Here is a 12,187-nt window from a genome sequence, read left to right as displayed (position 1 = left end):
TGGCCAACATGCCTGTGCTGAAGCTTTGTGAATGGCAGTGTCAGCAGGTATGTCAATGGCCATAGGATTGTGAGAAAATTTCTGACACTGCTGTGAAGTAAAATCCTTGCTGTGTTTGGACACGTTATTGTTAATTGTGTTAAAACATAAATTGCTTTCAGATATTGGATTTGCCAGCTCTCAGTGATGCAGCTTTGTTTCAGCAACGAAAAAAAAGACTGAGAATGGGTACTTGAGAGTTAAGTGGAAGTGTTTCACGAGGCTGTAACCAAATCACGTTATTCTGGTGATATCAAAAATCATGAGAGTAGAGCTTCTGTTGATCATAATGTTATTTAAACCCTGTGATTTGGTTACAACCTTTAACTGATTCCAAGTTAAGGGTTATACTATGCTTGTGCTTAGGATTGAAAGCTTGCTGCTTTGGAAGAGTTCCAATATTGGTGCAGTGCTCGATGACGGCTAAACACAAGAATTAAGAGCAGGAGTAGGCCATTTGGCCACTCAAGCCTGCTCTGCCATTCGATAAGATCATGGCTGATCTGATCGTGGCCTCAGTTTTTACATTGTTTCTACAATTTTACAGTAAAATTTTTAGGCTGCAGGAATTCTACATATAGGATATATTGGAGCACAATTACAAAAATAAAAGAGAAAGTAGTCTTAAAAAGTTCTCACTCTGTACTTCAAGCAATGGGAAATTGCAAAAAATGATTTTGCAGTGGTAACTGCTGAGAAATTTGCGTAGATTTTATTGACTAACAAGGATATTCTTTGATGTGTTTATTGCTTAGTAATTAAAGAAGCAGCTTAAATGTGGGAGAGAGAAAGCAAGGGAATTTTTATTTGTTTGCAAAATGCCTTGGCCAGTGCTGATTCAGAGCAAGAAATGCCATGTGTACAATATGAAGCTATTGACCATCGCAACATATTAAGGAAAGATTCAGTCTGTACACAGGCACAGAACAGTATGTTAGTCAATAAACTCTTAATATAGAGCCGATCTGTATTCCATTAGAAATAATGTGGTTTGATTTCTGGCTGAGCGCCACAGGCTGGAAGAGTTTAATGAGATCCACACTAATTACAGCTTTCTATTTTCAATCTCCTCTGATGAACAGACTTGAACAGAATAGAATTACATGAAAATAGTCCTGACAGGCTAATAATAATCTGAATAGCTAATTACTGAAGAATTCGGAGTAGCTCAGACGGGTGGTAGTAGCACAAAATACAGTCTTTATTATATAACCCATCCGACCGTAATGCTGCATATGGGTCGCCTGAGGCTTGCTGGATACCCTAGCTCTTCTACTGAAGTGTGTGCATTCCAAATTTACAAATGTTCTTTATCATATACTACAGTGGAAAACCTCAGCACTACAGTAATAGCCTTGGAACATAATAGAACTATCACTGTGATGCTGCATTACATTAATGATTCCCTTTGCAAAGCTTATAACTGTAGTCTGCTTTTGTTGAATGTATTAATTGCAGTTCTCATCAATCAGTATGCACTATTGATCTCATTCATTGGTGCTTAAGAGTATGTAAGCGAATGTCCAATTTATAAGCTGTGGGAATTTTTTTTTATTTACGTTAAAAGAGAGGGAGAATGTCAATATTTCATCCTGGGTTCTTATTACCTGCAGCTTGAAAGTTTCAAGCGATTTATTGACATGAAATTGACTTTGGCAACTTACAAGCTGCCATAATTATTTGAAATCCCCCAGAGATAACTTGAACAGTATCATTAAAGGGACAAGCCAAGGTGGCAATGAAACATCATATACCCACTGAATCTCCAAACACCATGAGCAATCCCAGGGGAGATCCAAGTATGCAACATAAGATAACATAACTAAGTGCGAATAGAAAACTAGACGCTATCTTAAGAATTAGGGTAAATATGTGAGAAGGGAAATATATATATATATATATATATATATATAATCAACTGCATCAGTGAGCCAGAATGGTATTTCTAAATCTTTATTAGATTCATAATGCAATCTAGATGCCTGAGATTTACCTAGTTGTGAAAAGTACCATTTTACCGCAAAATATTCCAGATCACAACAACTCAGTAGAGTGCACACCTCACCACGCTGAGTTAACTCAACATTATTACAATTATGCAACCCTTCCTTAAGGCTTTTCCCTGCCTTGTTGATGCTCTGTGACTACAAAGATGAAAAAAGAAATCTTTTAATAAGAACTTCCATCTCACTGAGAAGGTTTCAAGCCAATCCACATCCAGCAACCTGCTCTGAAAACTCTGTTCACATTTTGACAGCTGTGACAAATTCCACCACAGCAGCTGAGATTATTTGAAAAATTCTAAAACAATTAACATTCCAAATGAAACTAACGACAAAATACTTTTTTAAAAATCAATTCACCCATCGGATAAATCAGGAAATTACATGTGCATGTAACAAGGGAATATAGTAATCATGGGAGACTTCAATCTATATATAGACAAGGTAAATCTAATGAGCACTAATGCTGTGGAGGACAACTTCCTGGAATGTGTATGAGATGATGGTTTTCTAGACCAGTATGTTGATCTAAAGAACGGGCTATTTTAGATCTAGTATGATACAATGAGAGAGGGCTAATTAATAATTTTTTTGTAAGAGAACCCTTGGGGAAAAGTGGCCATTATATATAGAAATTTTCTATTACATTTGAAAATGATGTACTTCAATCCGAAACTAGGGTCTTAAATCTAAACAAAGGAAACAATGAAGTTATGAGGAACAAGTTGACTGTAGTGAATTAGAAAAACACATTAAAATGTATGACCATAGACAAGCAATGGCTAGTATTTAAAGAACTAATACTATAATACATGGAATTAATAGAATATACATTCCTTTAAGGCACAAAAAACCAACAGGAAAAGTGAGTCAACGGTGGCTAACAAAGGAAGTTAAAGATTCTATTAGATCAAAGGAAGAGGCTCATAAAGTTGCCAAAAAAAGTAGTAAGCATGAGGATTGGGAACATTTTAGAATTCAGCCAAGGAGGACCAGGAAACTGATAAAGGGCGAATAGAATATAAATGTAAACTAGCAAGACACATAAAAATGGACTATAAAAGCTTCTATTGCTATGTAAAAAGAGAAAGATTAGCAAGGACAAATGTGGGTCCATTACAGGCAGAGACAGGGGAACTTATAATGGAGAAAAGTGAAATGGCAGAGAAGCCAAATTATTACCTTATGTCTGTCTTCGTGTAGGAAAATACAAGAAATATCCCAGAAATAATAGCGAACCAAGATACTAGTGAGTACATGGAACTGAAGGAAATTAGTATTACTAAAAACAGTAGTATTGGAGAAATTAATTGGGATGAGTTGATAAACCGCTGGGACTTGATGATATACATGCTAGAGTGTTGAAAGAGGTGGCTATAGAGATAGTAGATGCATTGGTGGTCATCTTTCAAAATTCTATATTTCTGGAATGGTGCCACAGATTGGAAGGTAGCAAATGTAACCCCACTGTTTAAGAAAGAGAGAGAGAAATCAGGGAACCTCAGACCTGTTAGCCTGATGTCAGTAGTAGAGAAAATGTGAGAATCTATTATAAAGTGTGGACACTTAGAAAATCGTTATCTGATTGGGCAGAGTCAACATGTATTAATGAAATGGAAATCATGTTTGACCTGTTGGAGATTTTTGAGGATATTACAGGCCAAATAGATAGGGGAACGGGTGGATGTGGTGTATTTGGATTTTCAGAGGTTTTCGATAAAATTCCACACGGGAGGTTAGTAAACGCAATTAGACACATGGGATGGGGGTAATAATCCCTGGCATAGTTTGAGCATTAGTTAAGGGACAGAAAGCAGAGAGTAGGAATAAATGAGTCATTCTCAAGTTGGCAGGCTGTGACTAGTGGGGTACTGCAAGGATTAGTACTTGGGCCCCAGCTGCTCAAAATTGATAAGGAGAAAATGTTGATTAGACTGTCGGTGTTTAAAGTTGATAAGGCACCAGGACTGGATGAGATGCACCCAAGGATATTGAAGGAAGTGAGTAGAAATTGCAGGAGCATTGGCCATGAACTTTCAGTCTTCCCTAGACTCGGGTGGTGCCAGAGGACTGGAGAATTGCAAACATTACCCCCTTGGTCAAAAAAGGTTGTAAGGATAAGTCCAGAAATTACAGACTAGTCACTTCAACTTCAGTGGTGGGCGAGATTCTAGATGCAATTATTCGGGATTGAGTTAGTAGTCACGTGGAAAATATGGGTTGATAAGGAAGAGCCAGCATGGATTTCTAAAGGGGAAGTCGTGTTTAAGTAACTTGCTGGAGTTTTTTGAAGAGGTAACAGAAAAGGTCGATGAGGGTGATGCTGTTGATGTGGTGTACATGGATTTTCAAAAGACATTTGATACAGTGCCACACAAAAGGCTTGTGAGAAAAGTTTTTGCTCATGGAATAAAAGGGACAGCAGCAATGTGGATACAAAATTGGCTGAAAAATAGGAAGCAGAGAGTAATGGTCAATGGATATTTTTTGGGCTGGAGGAAGGTTTGTAGTGGAGTTTCCCAGGGGTTGGTATTGGGACCCTTGCTTTTTCTGATATATATTAATGATCTAGATCTTGGTGTGCAGGGGATAATTTCAAAGTTTGCAGATGATACGAAGCCTGGGAGTGTTGTAAACTGCGAGGAGGACAGCGTGGAACTTCAAGAGGACATAGACATGTTGGTGGAGTGGGCAGATAGGTGACAGATGAAGTTCAATGCAGAGAAGTGTGAGGTGATACATTTTAGTAGGAAGAACATGAACAGACAATATAAAATAAGAGGTGAAATTTTGAAGGGGGTGCAGGAGCAGAAAGACCTGGGTGTATATGTGCACAGATCATTGAAGGTGGAGAGAGCGTATTGTATTCTAGGCTTTATTGATAGGAGCATAGAGTACAAGAGCAGGGGGTTATGCTGAATTTATGTAAGACACTTGTTAGACCTCAGCTGGAGTATTGTGTACAGTTCTGGATGCCACATTATAGGAAGGTTGGGAATACATTGGAGAGAGTGCAGAAGAGATTTACAAGAATGGTTCCAAGAATGAGAAACTTCAGCTATGAGGATAGATTGGAGAGATTGGGACTGTCCTCCTTGGAGAGAAGGCGACTAAGAGAAGATCTGATGTGGATGTTCATAATCATGAAGGGCTGGACAGAGTAGATAGGGAGAAGGTGTTCCTGCTCGTAAAAGGATCGAGAACCAGAGGGCACCGATTTAAAGTGATTTGCAAAAGGAGCAAATTTGACATGAGAAAAACTTTTTCTCTCAACGAGTGGTTCAGCTCTGGAATGCAGTGCCTGAAAATATGGTGGAGGCAGGTTTAATCGAGGCATTCAAGAGGACATCAGATAATTATTTGAATAGAAACAATGTGCAGAAGTATGAGGAAAAGGCAGGGCAATAGCACTAGGTCATAAATTCTCATTTGGAGAGTCAGTGCAGACATGATGGGCCAAATGGCCTCCTTCTGTACCGTTAAAATTCTGTGACTGTGATCTTGCAGTGCACACATTGGCTGCCAGCATTGGCGGCCATATCAATTATTTTGTTGTGGGGACTAAATGTAATATTTCCAAGTTTGCAGATGACACAAAACTAGGTGGGAATAAGAGTTGTGCGGAGGGTGCAAAGAAGCTTCAAGGGGATTTGGACTGTGAGTGGGCAAGAACATGGCAGATGGAATATAATGTGGATAAGTGTGAGGTTATCCACTTTGGTAGGAGGAACAGAGGTGCAGAATATTTCTCAAATGATTAGTGATTGCGAAGTGTTGATGCCCAAAGGGACCTGGGTGCCTTTGTTCATAAGTCACTGAAAGCTAACATGCCAGTGCAGCAGGCAATCAGAAAGGCAATGGTATGTTGGCCTTTATCGCAAGAGGATTTGAGTACAGGAGTAAAGATGCCTTGCTTCAATTGTATGGAAGCTTGGTTAGACTGTACCTGGAGTATTGTGTACAGTTTTGGCCCCCTTATCTAAGGAAGGATATACTTGCCATAGAGAGAGTGCACCAGACTAATTCCTGGGATGGTGGGACTGCCCTATGAGGAGATAGTGAAGAAGTGTGGCCTGTATTCTCTAGAGTTTAGAAGAATGAGAGGTGATCTCATTGAAACTTACAAAATCTTTAAGGGGCTAGATATGATAGATGCGGAAAGGATGTTCCCCTTGGCTGGGGGGCTGTAGAACCAGGGGACACAGTCTCAGAATAAGGGGCAAACCATTTAGAATTGGGATTAGGAGGAATTTCTTCACTCAGATGGTAGTGAATCTTTGGAATTCTCTACCCCAGAGAGCTATGGAAGCTCAATCATTGAGCATGTTCAAGACAAAGATTGATAGATTTCTAGATGTTAATGACATCAAGGGATATGGGGATAGCTTGGGAAAATGACATTGATGTAGATGATCAGCCATGAGCTAGTTGAATGGTGGAGCAGGCTTGAAGGGCTGACTGGCCTACTCAACCTAAGTTCCTATCTTTCAATGTTAATGGATCCTTTAAAAAGAACAGGATCCAGATTCATATTTCTCCAAAAGCTAACTAGCTCTTCCTTGGGACATATCCTATCTGTGTATTAGGTTTCATTGAAATCGGTCCATTAGTTTTTGAGATATACTGTTAACAGACTAACAAATGGGTTAAAACTTGACCTTCACCCACCCTCCGTGGCGGAGGTAATGAGCTACATAAGAACTCCTTCCAGCATTTGAAGTTGCTAAGAATGATGAAATCATGCAGACAGATCTCGTCTTCAGTGTTCTATATTTCCGAACCAATGCAATAATGCTGCAAATGCTACCTTTTTAATTAAGTTAGCCTGATATGTAACTGTTTTAGTTGCAAATAATTTGTGGACATGTACTGATTTAGGCAGGAAGTATTAATTCAGCAATGCAAAAAATATGCATCACATTGATGAATGTGCTTAAAATTTTTTCTCAATGTGCTAATCTAAAGTACAAATCCGAGTCCTAAAATAACAGCAAAAACACCACTCTCAGCTCTTAAAAGCATAGGAATATTACAGTGATGGCAGCTGTTAGAATTTGCAGGTTATCAATAGTACATGAAAACCTGTACCTAATAATCACTGTGTTACTTGGCATAGATACACTGCCTGATGTGAGGAACTGATCCCGTACTTTTTCATATTAAGAAACATGCCTGCATTTCTTGCAGAACTGCAATGTTGGCTACTGCTAGAGACACACTACACTGCATTCTTTAATAAACTATTTTCCATGTTTTTCTTCAAAGGAGATCTGTGTCTGAGGTTGTTTGCGTTTCTGCCCCATCTCTTCATGGTACTGGAATTGTGCGTGTTTCCGTGAGTGTCGATCGTGCTCAGATGGAGGACAGCCTGCAGTTTGAATTTATTGACGATCCCACTGTCCTACGGATTGAACCAGAATGGAGTATTGCCAGGTATTTATAACACCCAAACTTCATTCTACATTGGTGCTCAAACTCTACCATGCACTAAAAATTATACTAGAGCAAAAAAATTGTGGTGAATTTAGATACCTGTAGCATCAATATAAAATACTTTTGCTTTGTATCAACATTATAGTTACAGCGTAAATGCAGCCTGAATCTGAAGTCAGTCTGATGACCTCAGGGTGAAGCAGAATGAGATTTCCAGAGGAGGGAATCTCATTCCATTTCTCCCCAGAGTCAGCTTGAGCCTTACATCTGGTTTGAGCTTGCACAAGTTTAGTGTCAAAGTGAAGCTAGAACCATTTTTCATCAAAGTTAAACTAGAAATGTAAATGCACACTTTGAAAACATGAGGTATGTCATTTAAGCTGATATATATTTAACTTCATGCAGCTGTTCTCTTCTTATATGCTAAGTTTGTATATTTATCTAAGTAAAATTCATTGCCCCATGACATTTAATGGCATCGCTGAATCCCCCACTATCAACATCCTGGGGGTTACCATTGACCAGAAACCAGCATTATAAATACTGTGGCTAAAGGCAAGCCAGAGGTTAGGAATCCTGTTGTGAGTTACTCACCTCCTGACGCCCCAAAGCCTGCCCATCACCTATAAGGTACAAGTCAGGACTGTAATGGATTACTCTCCACTTGCCTGGTTGAGTGCAACGCCAACAAGACTCAAGAAGCTTGTCACAATCCAGGGCAAAGCAACCCACTTGACCGGCACCCCATTCACAAATATTCACTCCCTCCACCACCAACACGCAGTGGCAGCAGTGTGTACCATCTACAAGATGCACTGCAAGAACTCACTAAGGCTCCTTAGACAGGATCTTCCAAACTCATGACTGCTACCATCTAGGAGGACAAGGGCAGCAGACACATGGGAACATCACAACCTGGAAGTTCCCCTCCAAGCCACACACCACCCTGACTTGGAAATATATCACAGTCCCTTCACCGTCACTGGGATAAAATCCAGTAACTCCCTCCCTAACAGCACTGTGGGTGTATATAAAAACATATGGACTACAGCAGTTCAAAAAGGCGCTTCACCACCTTCTCAGGGGCAATTAGAGATAGGCAATAAGTCATGTCCTAATCAATGATGCCCACATCCCATGTGAATAAAAAAAGTGATAATACTCAACGCTAAGATTGCGGAATGCCCTTCTACTGATTATAAGTGGCTTGCAATTTCTGAGGTAATTGTTAGGGTTGGTCTGACTAATCTATCTATGGTGATTGTTCTATCTAGTGAATGTGCTTTAGATATAATACTATTATGTTGGTAATTACTGTTTAGTGCACTTTACCAAAATGCAGTCAAGCTATTTTTGTTTTCTTCAATTTGCCAAACAAAAACATGACTAAGCATTAGGAAATGGCAGCAGCAAGACTTTTCTGTGATACGATTTTCACTTCCACCTCTGGGAAAATGCCTGAGAATCACAAAGTACAACTATGAGAATTGCTATGCAATATTTCACCTTTTCGCACATCCTGTCACTGCAAGTTTATCAAGATTTTGATTGCATTGCCTATTTAAAGCACTGATCCTTCACAGGGTGACAAACACTTCATATAACTGGCTTTATTAAGCAGCAGGAAGCCTGTGAATCCCAAAAGTTGTAGCGGAGATGCTTATGACTAGGATATACCGATGTATGGCACACACCAGATATACAGGCAATATGTACATTTCATGGCCTATTTGTTCAACAATCTTTTGGGACCTTAAAAGACTTGTAGACTTTCAAAAAATCTCTAAGCCCAGATTTTACAATATTAAAAACAGCAAAACTGTCAATGTTCATTATCATGTGCAGAATACCATGGAATTCCAGAAGATGTAGCGATTCTGTGCTTCTCCAGAAGGTGTACCATTGAGGCACCCCTGACTACAACCAATGGAAAATCTTGAACTGACAAGAATGACCACTTCTGTTCTGTTAGTCTCACTGCAAAAACCCTTGAAAAGGTTACACCTTGTTGAATGAGGTTTTTAATGCCATGCCAACTTAATAATTGTTAGTCACCCACTGGCCTTGAGAAGCTAATTTCATATTTGTGCAATGCCAGATTTCTCCATTATGATAAAAAAAAAGCGCACACAATTTTAAAGTAGTGTATTTTTTAAAGTTTTTTTTCTTTGGATTAAGATTAAAAACGAAAATAATTTGCTCTCTGAAATTTTAAAGTAGAAGGATTCAGAGTTTTTAATTCCCTGGTTTTCTGTCTGAGAGAGTGCAGTTGGCTGCTACCCTACTTGCTGACATCACTGCTGTTACATGCCTGTAGAACCTCTTGACTTGGTGCTAGAATTAAACTACCATCTGGAAAGGGGAAAACCTTGCCACAGAGATCGGCAGACCTTTGTGGGCAGCTTTCTTCAAGGTCGACAGTTCATTCCATTGCTTTGCCGCTGACTGCAAAATCTGGACCAAAGTTATATTTACATTAAATAGGAAGTAATCCATGGGCAATAAGAAAAACTTTGCTGATCCCTTTATTAAAGCAGAATATCATTGTGCTAATATCTCATTGTAGTCAAAACAGCTTTTTAAATTCTCTGCTCCATCTGAAGGAATCTTCCTCATTTGTTCAGCCTTCATATGTAAGTAAAGAGATTAATTATTCCAGTGTCGGAAAAAAAACACTGGACCATTAAAAAATCACCAAACAAATAAAACAGAACAAACTGCAGCCAGTGACACTGCAATTTGTTTGACACAGGCAAATAGAATCTGCACTTAATGTCCCTGAGGCGGAATTTGCAGACCCTTTACTCTTCACCAATGCCTGAATCATACCTTTGATACCTACAGATACTAGCAAAAGACATCAATTATGGACCTACCTCTTTGAAAAGTCTTCAAAGAGAGCTTTGACACCCTCTCAAAGTTGGAGAGATCTTGTCTCTTCTGTCGCAAGAGTAAACATGCTCATGGGACAGACAGCATCTGTAAAACGCCATCATCAATGCTTATAATCAATATTACCTCATGGCCTACAATACCAGCACAAGCAGAAACTGGAGGTGCTTGTTTTAAGGAGTCAACCAAAGCAAATGATAAATAAAATTGTGATGGAATTGAGAGAAATGACATTTTCAGAAAGGAAGTAGCTGTACCAGAAGAGAGAATAAAAGTAAACTCATGGCTATAATTACACTGTTCTAGAGAAGGCTGTCTCAAGCAAGACAAAAACAGAATTACCTGGAAAAACTCAGCAGGTCTGGCAGCATCGGCGGAGAAGAAAAGAGTTGACGTTTCGAGTCCTCATGACCCTTCGACAGAACTTGCGTTCGAGTCCAAGAAAGAGTTGAAATATAAGCTGGTTTAAGGTGTGTGTGTGGGGGGCGGAGAGATAGAGAGACAAAGAGGTGGAGGGGGGTGTGGGGGTGTGTGGTTGTAGGGACAAACAAGCAGCGATAGAAGCAGATCATCAAAAGATGTCAACGACAATAGTACAATAGAACACATAGGTGTTAAAATTAAAGTTGGTGATATTATCTAAACGAATGTGCTAATTAAGAATGGATGGTAGGGCACTCAAGGTATAGCTCTAGTGGGTTTTTTTTTTAATATATAATGGAAATAGGTGGGAAAAGGAAAATCTTTATAATTTATTGGAAAAAAAAGGGAAGGGGGAAACAGAAAGGGGGTGGGGATGGGGGAGAGAGCTTACCACCTAAAGTTGTTGAATTCAATATTCAGTCCAGAAGGCTGTAAAGTCCCTAGTCGGAAGATGAGGTGTTGTTCCTCCAGTTTGCGTTGGGCTTGACTGGAACAATGCAGCAAGCCAAGGACAGACATGTGGGCAAGAGAGCAGGGTGGAGTGTTGAAATGGCAAGCGACAGGGAGGTTTGGGTCATTCTTGCGGACAGACCGCAGGTGTTCTGCAAAGCGGTCGCCCAGTTTACGTTTGGTCTCTCCAATGTAGAGGAGACCACATTGGGAGCAACGGATGCAGTAGACTAAGTTGGGGGAAATGCAAGTGAAATGTTGCTTCACTTGAAAGGAGTGTTTGGGTCCTTGGACGGTGAGGAGGGAGGAAGTGAAGGGGCAGGTATTGCATTTTTTGCATGGGCATGGGGTGGTGCCATAGGAGGGGGTTGAGGAGTAGGGGGTGATGGAGGAGTGGACCAGGGTGTCCCGGAGGGAGCGATCCCTACGGAATGCCGATAAGGTGGGTGAAGGGAAGATGTGTTTGGTGGTGGCATCATGCTGGAGTTGGCGGAAATGGCGGAGGATGATCCTTTGAATGCGGAGGCTGGTGGGGTGATAAGTGAGGACAAGGGGGACCCTATCATGTTTCTGGGAGGGAGGAGAAGGCGTGAGGGCGGATGCGCGGGGGATGGGCCGGACACGGTTGAGGGCCCTGTCAACGACCGTGGGTGGAAAACCTCAGTTAAGGAAGAAGGAGGACATGTCAGAGGAACTGTTTTTGAATGTAGCATCATCGGAACAGATACGACGGAGGCGAAGGAATTGAGAGAATGGGATGGAGTCCTTACAGGAAGCAGGGTGTGAGGAGCTGTAGTCGAGATAGCTGTGGGAGTCGGTGGGTTTGTAATGGATATTGGTGGACAGTCTATCACCAGAGATTGAGACAGAGAGGTCAAGGAAGGGAAGGGAAGTGTCAGAGATGGACCACGTGAAAATGATGGAGGGGTGGAGATTGGAAGCAAAAT

The 12,187-nt window shown here is 40.4% G+C and overlaps 1 protein-coding gene across 3 annotated transcripts in view; it reads left to right on the top strand.

Moving 5' to 3' along the window:
* Positions 1–12,187, top strand: part of LOC121282617 (plexin-A2-like) — a 470,357-nt gene that overhangs the window by 365,585 nt on the left and 92,585 nt on the right. For all 3 annotated transcript variants that reach the window (XM_041196398.1, XM_041196397.1, XM_041196399.1), the window contains one exon: positions 7,308–7,475. In XM_041196398.1, the coding sequence (XP_041052332.1) occupies positions 7,308–7,475 (168 nt within the window). The remainder of the gene's footprint in view (positions 1–7,307; positions 7,476–12,187) is intronic.

Source organism: Carcharodon carcharias, chromosome 9 (assembly GCF_017639515.1).
Source record: "Carcharodon carcharias isolate sCarCar2 chromosome 9, sCarCar2.pri, whole genome shotgun sequence".
NCBI classification, from domain to species: domain Eukaryota; kingdom Metazoa; phylum Chordata; class Chondrichthyes; order Lamniformes; family Lamnidae; genus Carcharodon; species Carcharodon carcharias.
This window is presented reverse-complemented; position numbering and strand designations above follow the sequence as displayed.